General features: G+C 37.4%; 1 protein-coding gene across 6 annotated transcripts in view; it reads left to right on the top strand.

Annotated features, from left to right (window-relative positions):
- Nucleotides 1–19465, top strand: part of ROBO1 (roundabout guidance receptor 1) — a 740954-nt gene that overhangs the window by 670388 nt on the left and 51101 nt on the right. For all 6 annotated transcript variants that reach the window (XM_063347718.1, XM_063347736.1, XM_063347745.1 and 3 more), the window contains 7 exons: nt 7110–7234; nt 9193–9364; nt 11933–12138; nt 13556–13637; nt 13805–13973; nt 14074–14240; nt 17896–18017. In XM_063347718.1, the coding sequence (XP_063203788.1) occupies nt 7110–7234; nt 9193–9364; nt 11933–12138; nt 13556–13637; nt 13805–13973; nt 14074–14240; nt 17896–18017 (1043 nt within the window). The remainder of the gene's footprint in view (nt 1–7109; nt 7235–9192; nt 9365–11932; nt 12139–13555; nt 13638–13804; nt 13974–14073; nt 14241–17895; nt 18018–19465) is intronic.

Below are 19465 nucleotides of genomic sequence, written 5' to 3'. Positions count from 1 at the left end.
TTGGAATTAGGGAAGGAATTGGAAAACAAAATTTTTCTTTATTTTTTTTAAGGAGTGAGCAGTCAGAGTTTGACCAGTTTGCTAGACGAACTCAGACTCTCACATTTCCTCTGCACGTAACTCTAGTACCCAAGTTTTCTGTACCCACTCATTTGAGACAGAGGTTATAAACCGTGGGTTTCTCACCCACTCATTTCATATCGAGATTATAAACAGCTGAGTTTCAGCCATTGTGTCGAACTGCAGTGCTCCCTGGCAGATGGTGTAGCTACCTCTATGTTGTCTCTGTTGCTAGCTCTGGAGTTTCTCCTCTTGCACTGTCTAGTCTCTACCTGGCCAACCGCATCAGAAATGCCTGCTTCCGAGCTCTGCTGTCTCTTCCAGCACAGAGGCTTATACTCGCATCCCATCTCCTAACAGTTTCTTTCTACAGGCACATTCAACCTCTGGTATTTTTCACTTGAACTGGGATTAATGTATCACAAAATTAATTGAAAGCAATGTAAACTTCATTGCGACTGCCATTTCCTAGATTAGTCATATGGACAAGGATTTATGCAGAAGCTAAAGATTGCATATGAGCTTGATTCTTGCATGTAATTAATGGCCTGAACATTGGGATTGTTTCTTTTCTTTCATGTAGAATTATACTTTCTTGCTTCCTTTATTATAGCCTCTATGGGTGTCAACCAGTCCTTGAAGACATGAAGATTTTTATTTAAATAATCAAAAATGAAACACATTGAGCTTAAATCAAAAGTATTTGGCTTGTGTCAGCTGAATAACAAGATATCTTTTGAGCACCTGGAAAATATTCATAAATAGTAATAGTCAGAACAATAATTGAGTATTTATAATGCAGAACAAAATACTGTTTAGTAGTTAAGTACCACCTTGTATCTCAGGATCTCAAAAGCACCTTATTAGTATAAATGAATGAAAATTTCTGTAATTTTATTCTGAGATAGATAGTTACTGTGACAGCTTTTAAAAAGGGGGTACTTGAAGTTTATAGCTTGTCCAATATCAGACTAAGAAATAGACACAACCCTGTAACACTTAATTCTAAATATGAGGAAATAAATGAGTTATAGATAAACACTAGATCAACACTTGCATTCACCTTTGTGAGAAGAATTACAAAACGTGTTATTTAGAGATGTAGGCCTTACACACAGTATGTTGAGGTCTCATATGTACCTGTGAGGAAGGGCTGAGAGAATGGTGATTCCACAGCTTCGAGGAGAGGTGGCTTCGGGGGGGACACAGCAGCAGCCCCCAATACCTACAGGAAGGTTGTCAGTAAGGTGGAGCCAGGCTCGTCACAGTGGTGCATGGTGGGAGGACAAGAGACAATAGATTTAAATTGAAACAAGGGAGATCGAGGCTGGATATGAGGAGAAATTTCTCACTGGGTGGACAGTCAAACAGTGGAGCCGGTTACCTAGAGAGGCTGTGCGTCCTCAGTCCTTGGACGTTTTCAAGACCCAACTGGATCAAGCCCTGTGCAACCTGGTCTGACCCCATAGCTGACACTGCTTGAACAGGAGGTTGTACTAGAGGCCTCCGAGGTTGCTTCCAAGCTGATTATCCTATGGCCCTACAACACTACATCTGTCAAATACAACAGTTGCTCCATTAACATCTGGCAACTATACTAGCCTGTAGCTTAAGTCCTAAAACTGCAAATTCCTACTCCTGTGAGTGGATTTAATGATACCAATAGTCCCAGTGAGGTTGATAAAATTGCTGGCAAGAATAAGGCATTAAAACATCACGTCACTAGTCTGGAAACCACTTTTCTTTTGTTTTTTGTTCAGTGACTGGACATGTCTTCCCTGAAAAACCTCACACGTCAAGGAAATTATTTGAAAAGCAAAAATATTATTCCTTTGGTATTTGTGGTTTTGCATGCTAACTTCCTGTCTTTACAAACAGGTTATCCCTCCTAATTGCCATGTGAAAAGCCATGATTAACACAGGGAAAATGAATTTACTTTATAATTGAAAATGCTGTCAAATAAAATGTGCCATAATAGAGGAAAAACTTCTTTACTTCTCAGTTTTAGTAACCTTAGATATCAATAGGATGTAAATCAAACTAAGAAAGTGGTCTTTGTTGTAGTTGTTGCTATTATTGTTGTTCTTTTAAACCACATGATGTCCCTCTGACAGAACTGTTTAAATTTTTCTATGAAATTTCACCCTTTGGCCTTGCCAAAGATTTGCAACCAATGTGATGCCCTGTTTCTACAGGGGTTTATTTTCATGTATCAGTATCCCCTCTGTTTTTACAGGTGGGTGAAAAAATACATTTGCTTGACAGGGTTATTTTTGACCTACAATAACAAAACCATCTGGTAAAAAGAAAAATGGAAATTCAGCACTTACAAGTTAATTTAATTTGTAGAAATGTAATTGAGCAACCAAGACAGATTTCTATCTGTTAGAAATTTTCAAGTGAGCTTTCAGTAGAAGGCTTAGGCACCTTTGCGTTGCTACCAAGAAGGCTGAATGTTTCTCTTTTTGGCACTACTTGAGTAATGGAGAATTGGTAATTTAGAGTTATTTCCTCTGTGAAAGAATTGCATCCCATTAAGCCTCTTATCAGGCTTTTTCATGTAGAATATGAGTTGTGTTTTGTGGAGAAGCATTTCTAATTCCAGAGCAGATCAGACTGTAACTGCAAGTTTAGTAGAGAGCTTTTCAGTTAAAAAGGAGTGGTTACTGGGTAATAAATATACTTACACATGGTCAAGAGTAGCTAGGAGCTGAGTCTTGGGGATGGGCATATTTCTCTGAGGAATTCTTGTATATCATTTCTTGACTGTTCCTATTACAAATCATAGATTTGCAGATAATCTGAGCAGAATATGCATGCTGATTTTCTCTGAGAAATACTGAATGCGCACACTTAAAGAAAGCTAATGTACATCCAGAATACTTCCTTAAAATCGAAACAAATCTTTGAAAAATGGTAATTTCAACTTCCTCCATTTGGGATTATTTCCTAAAAAAAATGTATCTAATAACATCAAACCCAAGTTCTCTTTTGATCTGGTTTTGGCGCATTCAGTTGCAGCTTCTTGGCTTCGACATGATCAAAATTCCAATATTATATCTGATTCGACTTCATTTTAATAATACACCTGGAGTCCTCTGTATTTATTTGAACAGTAAGCCAGTATTCCTCATGCCTAATGAATGTTGGCAGACTGGATATTATTAGTTTCCTCCATGTGTTTTATCGGAGGATGGTGTGTTGCAGGTGCTTACCTACTCGATATGAAAGCGTACCCTCCTGAACAATAGTTGTTCTACTCTCAACATAAAGCGATAAGACCAAAGTGTTGAAGGGCTTGGTATTTGTAGCATGCATTTTAAAAATAGGTATTTTACTATAATTATCTTACACCAGCTACCCTTTTTTGATTGACTTTTTTGTCACTATCAGGGTGTATTTTCAAAATGCATGATTTTTACGTTTTTATTTTCAGTCTATTCTTTCAATTAGTGATATGTGGTTGGAGTGCTTTCTAGCATACCTTTCTTTTATAAGCAAAGTAAGCCTGCCAAGATCTGTGCCATTTCAAAGTTCATGAAAATTTTCAACTATGGTTGAAAGATAAGTTAATATTGGATAATCTACCGCTGAGAATTTCTGTTGAAACATGTAATATTTTGAAATATATCTCTGGTTTTGAATATTTTAGTGAAATTGAGGCGAGGGGGAGAAAAGGGTTAAGACTCTTTTCAAATTCATTTTAATTGTGGTTTAGTTTGCATTTGCAGTTTAATAGTGAGCGTTATGACCTTGATACAGCGATCCTATACTAAAGAGATTGGTGTGTGGGCTAAATGCCGCAGCATATTATTAATTTTTTAATAAACTTCTTTGTAATAGCTACTAGCCTCAGAAAAGTATTTTCCATTTGTAGATGTTTGGATGCTTTGGAAAGGGTGTAAACGTCACTGTTCCATTTCAGCAATGTTGCAGATTGATATTTACTGGAGATTTCCAGTTAATTTTACCGTGGAAAGCTCTTGATGCAGAGAAATAATGATAATACGAAAAAAAAATTTTACTCAAGGTTACACAACAGTTCATTGGAAAGGCTTGGAGTAGAACCCAGACTGTGTGACCATTATTTCAGTCTGTTACCCATTTCCCTCTGCAGCCTGCTTTCAGCATTTGATAGAGACTTGTGCTTAAAAATCAAATAAAAAAATATGTGGCTTAACATTCTAAACCTATTTTTCATATATCAGAATATATGTGTGCTTTCTAAGGTCATTACCAAGGGTCCTTTTTATTTATTTTTTTTTAATTTTGCTTTATTCTTTGCTTTGTTTCATGTCTATTCAATTTTATTTATTCCATGTTTTCTTTTTGTTTTGTTTTTGTTTTTAGTTGTGTCTGGTAAGTTGAAATTTTATTCGCCATCTTCTAGTCATCGTATCACTGTGACGGGAACTTCTCCTCCCCTTCCCATCCATCCCCTTCCATGTCCTTCAACCAGTCAGCTCCCATCTTTTACTTGTTATTGACAAGACACATCGCACAGAATAAATTCTGCATGAAGTATGGGTAACTTAATGGCAAAGAGAAAGGTAATGGGTTGCTAACTTTCTGTCTGTTTGTACATGATGTAACACGCCAAACCTAATGTCTTCCTTCTTCAATGACTGCATTAGTTGAACTTTAAAGTGTTCTATAAAAAATTATTTTTGTTTTAAAGGTCTCAAAGACAGAAGTTGTTCTTTCCTTAAGTGGATTATTATTTCAGCATCTTTTACAGTATATACATCACATACCACACGTATGTCACCCAAGGTGTGAACGCAACCTGAAGTTAAAACAGTGAAAATGTTTCTAGTACAGTGAACATTGAATGGCATTTAGTAACAAAGTTTCACTTAACCCTGTTTTAATGCTTCTGACATTGAAGCTAATAGGATTTTTATTTTTTACCTTAATGGCAATAGATTTAGAATAATACACATATGCATAATACACATATATATTTAGAATAATATACATACAAAATACATAGTTAGAATAATATCTAGAGAAACCTATACCTATTTACATTTTATGAATTCTACCATGGTTACCTGAAAAACTGAATTTCTCTCATTTTTTGCGTTCAGTAGTCCCTGAATGGTCATCTTCAGGTACTAGAATCACAAGCATTCAGACATTTCTCCAGTGGTCAGAACCATTTTAATCTGTTTATAGCTGTACCCGTTCTCAAGTTCAACAAAATCTGAAACTTTATAAATTCTATGCGCTAGCACAGGATTTGGAAACCCTCAGTTCTGTTTTGTGTGGCATTGTGTCACAGGCTAATACAGAACCAGCCAAGCCCTAAATTTAACTATATGCTAAATTTATTCTTGTTGTTACAATCCAACGGCATAACAAAGGTGCTTCACCCTCATCTCCATTTTCCCCATCATACCTTACAACCCTGTGACAAACCCCCAGCAGTTTCACCTTCCGTTCTGAATTAAACATGCTTTCGTGTCAAAGTCTTCCCACGTCTTCTTCCAAGGTATTGATTGAACATTTCAAAGCTAAATGTTTTGAAGCCTGCTAATTACTGTAGGTCAATCTGACCTTCGTTTTGAGCAGTTTCTTATCTAAAGAAATTCTAGGAAAGGTGTCATTTGCATCCAAACGTAAATAATAATATGTTGGGCTTTAAAAATTCATTCTGAAGCAGGAGGGTCGTAGGAAGAGTATATTCTGATATGAACTCAATAGGGAGCGGAGGCATGAGGCATGAGGAACGGATAACTGAAAGTATTGGCCCACAGGAACACTGAAAGCAATTTTCTTAGAAAGGATTTTGAGCATTATTGCATTCATTCTAGATAAATCCACAATTACTTGATGTTTATAAAACACAATGAGTGATATCTTTAAATTATGATTCACACTCTTTTTAAAGGAAAATCTTGTAAATACAGAAATGATTGAAAGGAAAAAAACCACACCCACACCAAACACATTTGAGTTATTAAAGTCAGATTCAAAACATCCCTTTTATTCTCAACCCAAAGAAGAGGAGAGCATAATTAATTTTGGACGGATGATCAGAAGAAATTGGACGTGAATAAGTAAATGTACTTCCATTTAATGCACATTTTTCAAGAAGTGAGAGTTAAGAGCCTATAAAACAAGCTAGTTTTTTTTCTGCACTGGCCCCATCAAGATATCTAATGCTGTTGTCTTTGCTGATATTTTTTTAAATGTGACTGACAAGATTTTTTGACATTCTATTTACTCTTGGATAAAGGGGCTGTTGAAGTCTGTATAAATCAAACAGTTTGGACAATGCTGGCAGTATTTATAATGTTAGGCTGAGCAGATGTTTCAAATTTGCCTTCATTTGCATATATATTTTGTTTGAACATGCCCTTGCCTATGTAAATGAGGAAGACATTTAGCTCTGCTGTTCCTTTAAATTCATTCCTCTTCAGTAATTGGACTGAAGATTTGAAATGGATATAATTTGTTCAATAGTATTTCTGGGGCTTTTGACTTTAAATTTTTGAGAGCCCGACTACATCAAAAGTCTCTTATATAACCAATTAAGGGCTTTTTCTCTCCTCATATTTCCTAAATCAAAGATGATGACTTTTGTGCATGTAAGCCTGAATTCATAGTTAGCAGTGTTTATTGCAGCCCTTGACAAAGTGTGGCCTGTGGGCCAGTTGTCCTTCAAAGATTTCTCCATTCTTATAGCTGTACTCCTTTAAAAACCAAATTATAACAAATTTGTGTGTATTGGTGAGCATTGCTCTGCAAGTTGTCTCATTAAGTCAGTGGGACTTACTTCTTTGTATAAGTCGTCAGTAATAAAAGCACACGACACACAGAGTTTTAAGTGTGAGGTCTAACAACAGAAAAGATGATCTGAGTGATGCTGAAGCTGTGGCTGGTAGAGACTGATGTGTCTTTGCGCTGCCTCTCCTTATTAAAGAAACTTAATTATTCTGGTTGACACCATTTAAATCAGTAGGCAAATTGTGCTTTCAAATAGGCTAACTTTGGTATTCTGATAGTAATGTGATTTTTTTTTTTTTTGTTATTTTCCTTTCAGAGCCTCCGCAGTTTGTTGTAAAGCCTCGAGATCAGGTAGCTGCACTGGGGAGAACGGTGACTTTCCAGTGTGAAGCAACTGGAAACCCTCAGCCAGCCATCTTTTGGCGGAGAGAGGGAAGTCAGGTAAAACAGCCTTTCTGTCCCTTCTATATAGAAAGATGTCCCTTCTTCCTGGCAGTTTCTTGAAGAGATGATGCCACATGAGAAAAAAAAATATTTTAATTATTATTTTAAAGCTGTGGAAAATAGGTGTACAGCTTAGAGATGCTGAATATTTTTTCTCTACTTCTAAGTCATATGCATGCCAGGAGATGTCAGCCTTACTGGAAAGGATATCTGTGTTTTGCTTAATGTCCCATTTTCTCCGTGAATGTGAAAATAAATCTATGAAACAACTCGAAACATTCTGTGTTTCACTACTCTGAAAATTTTTTTCACCTAACAGGGAGAACTTTTAAGGATGAAGAAATGACTAATGCTGAAATTCGTTTGAACTCCCAAACGCTCCCAAATTTTCAGAACGTTTGGCTCTGTGTTTATGGTGCAGCTATTAGTTTGTCGTGTTGTTTGTGTGTGTCTGGCAAATGAAACCATTTGCTGTGTTGATCTGCATCACTGCATGGGTAGGACTCTAGTTCGGAGCTAAGGAGATCTACTTTCCCACTCAGTCAGTTGGCTGACAGGTCATACCTGAATAGGTCACTTTTTCTCCCAGCTTCCTTATTTGAATGGGAGGGAAAAATATTTTCAGCTTCTTTGTAAAGGATCTTGAAAGCCAGTGGGTGAAACACAATATAGCACGGCAAGAGAATCACAGTTTTCTTTCAGAGTCATCTTTTGAAGGAGGGATGTAACACAAAGTATTCTTTATTGGAAGGAAAGAAGGAATATGGGATTCTGGTTTTCCTGTGAATGAAGGAATGAATGGTGCAATAGCATATGACAGGGTTCTTTGTGTTACAAAACAATAGGCCAGAGAAATTGAGAACGCTTAGAGATTGGCTTCTTTACTCCATTTGCAACATTTTTGTCTAAATACCTAACTACAACTAGGCTGCTAACCAAATGTAGATGATAATCTTCAATGGTGTTAAGGATACCGGTAAGTTATGCTTGTACTTTTGTGTGACCTGGATTTTTTTTTCTTTTTTGCCAAGGGTTGTTTAGTACGTAATTTTTCTGGCTCATTTTTAACTCTGCTGAGTGGTGACCACTTGTGATGACTGAGGAAACTGGAGGAGGAAGCCAATGAATAGGGTTTGCTAATAGTGAAGTGGAGGATGTTGTGTCTCATTCCTTTGGATGGTTTTTGGAAATGCAAAATGTAGTTAGGCAAGAAAGAGAGATAAAAAATAGCCTCTGTGACCCTAAAGTATTCTAATTCACAAGTTGTTCAGACAGAGGTAGAAATTCAGAATTTCCTTGAGTGTAAAGGACTTGTATTATTTTGATTGCAGTTCTGATTTTTGACCGCTGTTGGTAAATACTATGTGCTTCATACCAGAACTGTCTAAGTAGAAACTGCCATAGGATTTCATTCTGTATTATAAGACTTGTTATAGAACACAAACTCTATGATTAGAGAGACGTAAACGGCATCTCTTTTTAAAAAACTGCTTCATTCTTAGGAAGGCGGAAGTTAAAATACAAATAAGTGAACCAACATCTGCGTTTAAATGAAATAAATAGAATGCCCTGGAGTCAGTTCTAAAAAAGGGTGTTAAAGCAAATTACTTAGGTTCACCACAGTTGCTTGCACCATTATGGTATCCGTACATATCACGTCTTCGCTCATGCCTCTTAAACTTTGTGTAAAGTCCAGCATTGACCATAGAGGGTGTTAGAGCAATCCCAAGAGACTTACACAATTATATGTATATATCTGCACTATTTTATCACAAAATATCCTATAAAAGCTATTCCCATTGTGGTATAGACATGCTTAAGATATGAAGAGCAGAATATTTTAGGTAGAATGTAAAAAGATGAATTTGTTTAGATGTATTGAAGTTAAGTTTACTGATGTTTGAATTTATTTAACCCTTTTTTTTCCCCCCGCTTTCCTTCTATACCTCTTGTAGAATCTGCTTTTCTCATACCAGCCCCCTCAGTCATCCAGCCGATTTTCAGTTTCCCAGACAGGAGACCTCACTATCACCAATGTCCAGAGATCTGATGTTGGGTACTATATCTGCCAGACTTTAAATGTTGCAGGAAGTATCATAACAAAAGCCTACTTGGAAGTTACTGATGGTAATGATTCCTTTATTTAAAATTTCCAAATTTTTGTTTTCATTTGAAAACAGCAGTGGAATGATATGACTCTACTTTGAAATCTGCTTTGTATAAATGTGGATTGTATGTGTCTTTGAACGTAAAAATACTGTTTTGGCCATCTCTGTCAGGAGTTTAAAATGTTGGATATTGTGTAACACTACATCTACATTTTGTATTTAATAAGTATACTTCAGTTTATGGATTTTTGTCACATCTGTTAACTTATCTGGCCCTTTTTTAGCTTCCCCCACTAGACTTAGTTTTCTTTCAGATTGCTTGCTGCCTGGCACTTTGTCCCTATTATTGTGTGTATATTTACTTAGCATCTCCATTTGGCTTTTTTCCCCCGTTTTTTTTAATATTGCAGTATGGCAAGGAAAAAACCTCAACCCGGATGGAAGTCAGTAGAATAACATACCAATGAATATCATTATACATTCCTTTTTAGGAGCAGTTGGGAAAAAACTACAGGGAGCACAACTGCAAGCAGTAATATATGCTGATGTGAGGCCAATTTGCCAATTATCAGAAATACTTCATATTTTTAATAGCAAAGATACACAGGAAAAATAATAATGTTAGCACTTACGGAAAAAGTGGATAAGTGCAGTCCGTGGAGAGACTTTGAGGGGAGGGAAGCTATTGTCTGAGAAGAGTTTCCATGAACTAGGCCTTTTCCCTATAGAAAACATAGAAATAATGCAGCACTAGAAACATGCAGTGAACCTGGAGAATAAAATTGTTTATTTACACCCACCATATAGAGGTTGTTTGGAGGAATAGGACTGCATCCTTTCTGGCTTCTCACAAGTGGAAAGCCACATTTCTTAATCCACTTTTATACATTTTTCACTGGGGAGAAGGCCATGGCGGTCAGAAATAAATTTCAAAAAGAAAATTAAGAAAATCAGGAGTTTTTTCTATTAATGACCTATGCCAGCTGAACTTGGAAAAAAATCAAATTAATTTAAATATATTTCCTTTACTATGACTATATGTTCTGCATTGATCTGATGGGTAGTTGTTTTGTATAATATCTTGTGACAATATTTTGGTACTTGGACAAAAATAATTTGGTACTTTTATAAAAGCGAAGGTGGGATATGCAGAATGATACCCTGGTATTCCTGAAGGTAATAGAAGTTACCGTCAGCTTCAGTGATGCTTAAATTAGGCTTGGATTTCTGTGTCATTAGATTTCTCCCATAGAGCACAGATCGGTCAGCCTCTTACCATTGACAACTGCAAAACTCTTGACAAACTTGTCAAATACAAACTATAAGTGAGCTTCTTTTTTTACTGTCTCTGCAGAGAAAGGTACTAATGGCCTCGCAGTGCATTGCAGTTCATTGCAACAGGTTGGGACAAGAAGTAAAGGGTAAATTATGCATTTGAAAACACAGAGTGTCATTTGAACATGCAAATGAAATTACGGGAGCTGGAATTTAGCCCAAACAAGCAGTACTTAACACCCTGTCTGTTGTTATGAGAAGTAATTTAGAAATATCTGATGTTCACAAATTATCAGAACTTCAGGTTTATATTTCAGCTACCAAACCAGTTTTTAAATTACGTGAGCCCCCATGATAGTACTGAACAGATTTATGTCATTTAAACTTGTGGCTATTTTCAGATCATCAGTCCGTGTCATGTTGAATGGTACAGGTAGAGGAGGTCACTGAAACACAATAAGATAGCTTGTACCTCTTTTTTTGATTATCCTTTGGATAATGAAAAAAAAACTCACGTAGACTATCATTCTTTTTTCTGTTAATACTGACACTGCTTTATACCTTTTTGTGCACAGTTATTAAATAACCCATCAATAACATTTAATTTTCATTGTGTGAAAGATGCATTGAAATTGATGCAAACACACTGTAGGATTCTTTTTATGACTTTGAAGTCATATTGACAGATCAAATCATCATAGAACTAAAACTCAGAAACTAGTGGAAAAATATTTCTTAAAATTTTTTAATATAGTCCTATTCATTAGCTTTGTGTTTACTTTACCTTGCTGCTAGGCATCTCCCAGTTAGGAAACTACAAGAAAACAACAAGATGAGTTGACGGTAGACAGATTTTTTTTAAGAAGTACATATTTGCCAGGTTATTCCCTGCCTGCCTACCTCCTTTTTCTCTGTCTTTAAATGCTGGAAGTATGAATTCTGTTGTACAGGCCTGCTACGTGGTGGAAGATGAACAAGAAGGTGAAATCTATGCCTTGCAAAGAACTTGGGAAGCCCTTTCTCACTACATTATCACTTTATAAAGTGATTTGGAGAATGCCTAGCAGATACCACTATGTAATATGTAATGCTTCTTTACTTTCTGAAAATACTGTGTTGTGTATTATTTTAAAATTCTGTAGTTCCGCATCATTATAATGCACCCTGCCCTGAATAATGCATACCTCCAACTTCAATTATTTGTTTAATTACCTTTAGTTTGTTTCAAAGCCTCAAGCAACTGCTGTTGCTTAGATGATTAGAAAATTGCTTCCAGTTGCAGAAATCTCTTTCCTGTTGTTTCTTCTGGCAGTGATTGCAGATCGACCTCCCCCTGTCATTCGGCAGGGTCCTGTGAATCAGACTGTAGCTGTAGATGGTACTTTAGTACTGAACTGCGTGGCCACAGGCACTTTAATGCCCACTATCCTCTGGAAAAAGGATGGGATCCTCGTTTCTACCCAGGACTCTCGCATCAAGCAGTTGGAGACAGGAGCATTACAGATCCGATACGCCAAGGTAGCTTGAACGGGCAAAAGGGTTTTCTTGTTGTTTGCTTCACTTTGTTATTTCACCTCCGGGCACTTTTGATGTAGTAAATCCTACGTTTAGAATTAATGGAATGTTAAATAAATGTATTAAAATATTTGATACTTCATGCTTTCAGATAGTTCATTCTTTATGCTTAACACCTTGGCTTATTCTGCCTAGGGCACATTATTTCATAAGCAAAAATGCTTTCAAGAGGTATTAATTAAGGGAATTATTTGGTACTTAAAACATGAAGGGGAAAGCAAAACTTGTATTTCAGTAAGACGAATCCTTAAATTATTTGGGCTTTAGCACTAATAGATTAAAATGATCTAATTATTTCAAATGTTTTTAAAGAAACCCTTTGTTTAGCATAGTGCAGTAATAGAGCCATTTACACAGCTTTTTCAAAACAGTTTTTAATTTCTAAACGTATTCACTCGGCAGTGTAAACATAGCTTAAAATGGTTAACCACCTGTCAAATACCTGGCTTCCTTATGGAATTATAGCAAGTACCTGGTCAGTATTGCTGGTCATGCCTCACACACTGTAAAATGTTTTAAAATATTGTTAATTTTTAGCATACTGGCTCTTCTCTGCTATCATTTTGGTGGTTTGAAATGTAGTAACTTTTTCAAATTGGGATGAATATATCACTTTACTATGTTCCCTAGAGTTGCCCTGTTACCAATTACAAGTTACAATGGCTTAAAATTTGAACCTCTGATTTTTGAGCACTTCCGTTCAGCTCATCTGCTGACTCTGGGACCTGAGGAGGATAGCATTTCTTTTTGGGGAAAAAAAGAAACTCTTTTGAAATGCGATTAAGTCACATATGGACAAATAATCCAACATTCAGAACTGGATGAGAATAGCATATGGAGATTCTTTTTTGGGTCTGCTGTAGAGTGAAATTTATACTAACACAGGGAACCCCATATGCACAAGGCCCTGTGCAATATTTAAGCTTTGTTTTAAGGACGACATGCTCTCCAGTGCTGCAGCCCAGACAAATCCCTGGGCATTATTTAGGCAGAAGGTTGACAGTTGCATGGGGTCTTGTCATCTGAGTTCCTTCTCAGTTTATCTGTTAGGACCTCTGCAGAGCAAGGAATAAATGCTACAAGAATGGGCCTTCAGTTTGTTCATTACGGAATAGGTAACATTACATTAGAATGTGCAGCTTTTCCAATTCTTTAATGAATGCTCAGAAATAAGTATCCATTTTTATTTTGCAGCACATGAAATCATAACTTCTAAGGGAAGAAGTTGCTGGTTCGAAGTTTTTGCAGCCTAATAACGTCTATCCATATTCATGGGGGAACACAGAGAGCTGTAATTACTTTTCTAGCCCACTGAGTGCCTGATTGTTTCAAATATTTGTTCTTCTCTTTTCCCACTCAGCTGGGCGACACTGGTCGGTACACCTGCATTGCTTCAACCCCAAGTGGCGAAGCTACATGGAGTGCATACATAGAGGTCCAAGGTAAATCAAGTAGGGTTTCTCTGCGTGGAGAAAATACATAAAGGAAAATCCGAAATTGAAATGCAGAAGTTATCTGACTCTGTCATAAATTTCCAGTGCAGATGTGTACAGCACTTAGCTTACAGCTGCTTCCTGTCTACACTCAGCATTTCTCTCTCCTTTGTTAGAGTTTGGAGTCCCAGTGCAGCCACCGAGACCCACTGACCCAAACTTGATTCCTAGTGCTCCATCAAAACCCGAAGTTACAGATGTCAGCAGAAATACAGTAACATTGTCATGGCAACCTAATTTGAATTCAGGTGCAACACCAACCTCTTACATAATTGAGGCCTTCAGGTATATGAGTCTCATGTGATCTTGCTGTACTTACACTTATATATAATATGTTTTTAAAGAAGCACGTGCTGACCTGCTGTTGTGTGTGTTTTATCCTTAGCCATGCATCTGGTAGCAGCTGGCAAACTGTAGCTGAAAATGTGAAAACAGAGAGTTTTGCAGTTAAAGGGCTAAAACCTAATGCAATTTATCTGTTCCTTGTGAGGGCAGCTAATGCATACGGACTAAGTGACCCAAGCCAAATATCTGATCCAGTGAAAACTCAAGGTAAGCTTTTGATACTGAACGTTGCAGGTGTCCACAGTGGCTGTCACAGGTTGACTGAGCGATACCAGTTGCAGGAATTCCGGTAGCTTTCAACTGTCTGTCTATCCTGACTATAATATATAATAGATAGTAAAATACAGTGTTTAAACTTGCATCTCTCTATAACATAGACTCTGAAAGCTGCTTAGACAGCATATTGCATCGCCTAAGGGAACCCTAGTATCTCTTATTCAAAGATAGTTACATCTTGCAGAATAGCTCTTGTTAGCAACAGAAGTAATCTCTGATTTTTTAAGTTATCACACAAATCCTCCAATTCCATGGGAATATTGTTGTTATTATGTCCAGGGAATCAAATGAGGCTTAAGGCTGAGACAGAGTGAGCAACAGCACGTAATCTAAGTTGGTTTCTGCTGCATTAGGAAAGAGAGAAGTTTAGAATTTGAAGGAATCGGGCATCATATGCCAGTAAAGAAGAGGTTTCGGCAGGATATTTAAAGTATTTCAATAGTAAAACTATTGAAAGTAAAATAGTATAGGAGACAATGCTTACAGATAGCCAAGTGGAAGAAAAGGCTGAGTAGTAGTGGATGAAGGAATCGTCTGCTGACCCCAGCTACGGCTGAAGTTCAGCTGTGGACTGAAACTGGCTATGTAAAATTCAAAATAACTTTGTGTCCACCGTAGAAAATAAATGATACTTATGATGGTGTACGGAGAATAGCAACTTTGCAGCCTGCTTTTTTCCAGTAGAAATAGCTATATTCTTAAGAAGGGAAAAACTGGACATACCATTTTTCAAAGTAAAAGTGATAGAAATCATCTTTCTTTTTCTGCTTTTCATACTTACTAGAGAAATTCACCCATTGGCTTATTAAGAGTGCCTGTGTTCTATATTTGTTTCTGCGTTTGTATAAGTAAGTACATGTTTGTTTTTGAAAAGAAGCTCCTTAAAGGAAACAAAGCATTTTCCTTTGGTGACTTTTCATTTTTTCTGAAGTTGCTCTGAAAGCAAGTCTTCCTCACCTGCCCTGAGGAGTGAACAATTTCACTTTGCTGTCCTTTGTTATTATGCATTTCTCCTGACAGATGACAATTTCAACGGATATATGTAGACAGCAGAGTCACAGCCACATGGAAAATAGGGATTGCACGGGTTCCTAAGTCTGTTACCAAGGAGAGATTTAGTAACCTGTTAGTGATTTCCGATTCCAGGGAATAGGGCAAGACTTGTTATGCAGACAGGCTGCAATGTTCTGCACGAGTCTGTTTTTCATGCAGTGTAGTTTCATTCCTGGAGATGAGATGAGGTGAGGTATCGGGTCTGAATGTCCCAAGTGAACTGATCACTGACCTGACTCTGATAAACAGCGAATGAGGCAGAGCGTTCTGTTCACTCAATAGAACTGAATGGTTTATAACGGCATGGAAAAGCTTCACTGGCCTCTGGGCATCTAGTAGAGCTGAAGACCTGAGAACCACACAAAGCCTGAGTGGAAATAACAACTGATAGATAAAATTGTCATTGATAGTAAGAAATGTAATCAAGTGCCAAGTTCTTCAAAGGAGTTCCACTCTTGGTCCAATACTGTTTCAGTTTTGTGTAAGTTGTAGTCCACCTAAGTAGTTTCAAAAATCTCCCAGTTCACTTTTTTCTTGAGGGTGGTATAGTCTTGTCCTAAACTCATGTCCAGACCAGGAACCTAACCTACCTTTGTCTTTACACTTCACCAGTGTTAACAGCAACATGCTTAGCTGTTCTCACTGACAGTCCCTGTCTCGGAAACTTTGAGCTGAAACAAGAAAACACATGTATTGTTGTATAGCACAGATGTGCAAATGGCTGAGCCTATTAATAGTTTGATTCATATTGTTGATGACTCATCTTTTATGAGTAGCAAAGATAGAACTAATTATTCCACTGACTTTCCTGTTACATTCTAGGCAGGGTGATATTTAGGCAACTCTCCAAAGAGAAGCTTCTATCTTTAATGCTTTCACACTTTGCGGGGAGGGAAATACTCTGATAAATGGACTGTTTGCTGGAACATACTACATGTGGATACAGCAGTGACTCAGTGCAGGGTTTTTTTGGTTTTGTTGTTATCAGTGTTCCTTGCTAAGAATCCAGATTTGTCAGCCACTGACTGCACACTAAGCTCAGTTTGCTGCTTTAGCTTTGAAGAAATGCCATCTTCTTGTAAGTGTATTGAGGAAACTGTATGATAGAAGTTCAAAGTGTCATAGGCTTTGTATTCCCAAATGGGAACTATATTTCTGGAAAGAAATTTGTCTTCATGCCTTGTCCTAATTCAGTCTTACAGTGTTGTTTTTTTATTTAGACAAGACCAAAAGCTGAGAATATGACCACAATGCAAAAAGCATTCTTTACAACTGTTCCACTTGTGTTTAATAAGTGTCTTCTTTATCAGGATCAACTGCACTATCCAAACCTCAGCTTTCAAGATAGTCTACGCACCTACAGTGACTTATTACAGTAGTTGTAGTGGTACATAAATATATAGGCAAATTCTCTATACTCTCTCTTTGGCACTTCTTTTAAGCAGACAGGTATGGAAAATTCCAAAGTCTTCAGAGAACAAAACCCTTGAAGATTTCCTGATCTTGCATTGTCACTAGAGGAGATCAGTCAGGGAAGAAGTAGGCTGGAGCAAAGTGCATGTAGTGCATTACCCTGGATCTGCAATTAGATTAATTTTAAAAAAAAAAAAAAAAAAAAAAAGGAAAGGAAAAAAATTGACTATAAATACCTTTCATGAATTTCCCAGTCTGTGCTTTTTAGCCGTAGTCAGCATGGTAGTTGTTTAAAACGAAGTGATCAAAGAGAGACCTATGAAATCAATATGGAAACTACGTTACTCTACTACCCATGGTACATGTATAGTTTAGACACCCTATTAGTGACTGCTCTGTAAATTTTATACATGTCTGACAGTCATTCCATTTCAGTTAAGTATGCTTTTCAAGGGTTCTGCATGCAGAAAATATGTGTTTCCATTGTACCATTGCGTATTTTGAGAGGAATTTGTCCCTTCATGCGTATGAACAATTCTTTTAGCTATAAGATAGACCAAATGTCAGAAGAGCCAGACAGCACTCAGCTGTGCTCTGTCTCCTGTTTACAGAAGTCGCTTGACATCAGAGAAGCTGCAGCCACATGATTCATTTTTCTTTTTCTCATTTGTTACATTTATTTTGTAATTAAAAACAGCAAGTTTGCCCATTAATTTATCTGGAGATACAGCTTCTGCTTTTGCCGTTCTTTATAGGTTTCCTGGTCTCTTGGAATTTGCAATGGGTAATAGAATGTTTTCTCCTCCCAGCAGGAAAGAATAAAGAGATGCTGCTGTAGTCATTTACCAAAGATATCCCCGAGTGTGGTTTTTCTTCTTATGCATCATTTTCTTCCTGTGTGTTGAAGAAAGTGCAGTGCATTGATTTGGTACTACCTAAGCATTGGTGATTTGCTCAGGAAAATGCTTCCTGTAGTTTTTTCTTACATAATTGGGAAGTACTTAGGCTAAAGTTTATTGGAGATTGCATCATATACCTTATGATATATTCATTTATATTTACATATTCTTATTTTAACAATCATATATACTAGTGAGAATGGAATCTTAAATTATTACAGATGTTCCACCAACAAGTCAAGGTGTGGATCACAAGCAGGTCCAGAGAGAACTAGGTGATGTGGTACTACATCTGCACAACCCTACTATCCTTTCTTCCTCCTCAATTGAAGTTCATTGGACTGTAAGTATAAATCTGTATCATGGAGGTGGTTGTCTATACTGCTGAATTGTACTGTTTGACTGCAGTGGAGTCACACTTTAAGAAGCTGTGTAGTTTGTATGCTTGCAAATTTTTTTCTCTGGAATGAGCGCTACTTGGGCTTTGCTTTCCTATTTCATTAAATTTTGTCCCATTTTCACTATTTTGCGTCTCCATAGAGAGTGCTGTTTACAGTATGGTGAGAGTTTCAGAGTCCTGCTCTGGAAGCTAAAGGACTGATCAAAGCCTTCTGAAGTCGTATCATTTGAAGCTTTTGCACTGCTTTCAGTAGGAAGTGTGTCAGTCCCCTAATGAGACAACATGGGCACTTCCCTGTCTGTCACTTACCAGTGGAGAGAAATACTGCATAATTCTGTTTGAAAGTGTTACCTCTATCCTACATACCTACTGAGAAATACACCCAAGCCCACGTAGCCTCATCTGAACTTACTCTTTCCCCTGGTGCTATGAGTACGCACAGTATGGGGAGAAGAGAAGAGAAGAAAAGGGCAAATGGTTTTCAGATGTTGTGTTGATGATGCTCTGGTGGGAGGAAGCAGGAAGTTGGCTGCGTGGAGGATATAGCAGAGGAAATGAGAGAGCGAGGACACAATACTGTGGGAGTCCTGAAGCAAGGGCAATGGGAACTTATGTGAAAAAGATTCAAGTAGGCTTACAAGGCTGAGGCCTCAGTGTGAGAAAGGATTAGAAATGGCTTACTGTGGGAGACATTTGGCAAATAAGAGGTAGAAATGAAGAGAAAGAACAACACGGGAAACTGCAAGTACCAAGCAATGGCATAAGATAATTCAAAAAAGAGCAGTTTTAAAAAAGAATGCAGAATGAAGTAAAAAGGGGGGATAATTGTACTGGGTGCAGGAATAAATGCAAAGAGAGCGAGCTTTGAGGTCTTTTTAGGACTTCCATCTGAACATGTCAATATATTGGCAGGGACAGTGTAGGAGAGAGAGCACAGGGTGTAGCCCCTGCCATGCCATGGCAGAACATTTTGAACAGGAACAAAAGGCATTTTGACTTTGTAGAAGAGCCCTAGCCCAATGGAGTCCTGGTCCGTGACCAGGGCTCTTTGGGGCTGCAAGAGAACAAATAATACCTGCTGTGTTGCATGGTAATTACACTGTCACCTGCAGTATGGCCACCTGCGGCAGGCAATCTCCTGTTCTAACTAATAACATTAAAACATCTTTGAGGTTCCTAGCACGATTTTGTTTGACCTTTACTTACAGAACAACCTTTTCCAGACAGGCAGTTTTTGTCAGTCTCTTGGGTGGCCTGTGGCTTCTCTGCAATTTCAAAAATAAGCATTACCTCAGTTTCAGCTAACACACGCATTCTTTATGTGATTATTAAAAATGAAATGTGTTGCTTTTTGGAGTAAAATTGCAAGAAAACAGGTTTTTTATATCACT

Source organism: Chroicocephalus ridibundus, chromosome 1 (genome assembly GCF_963924245.1).
Source record: "Chroicocephalus ridibundus chromosome 1, bChrRid1.1, whole genome shotgun sequence".
In the NCBI taxonomy this organism is placed as follows: domain Eukaryota; kingdom Metazoa; phylum Chordata; class Aves; order Charadriiformes; family Laridae; genus Chroicocephalus; species Chroicocephalus ridibundus.
The sequence above is the reverse complement of the archived record's forward strand: the minus strand, read 5'-3'. Positions and strand labels throughout refer to the sequence as shown.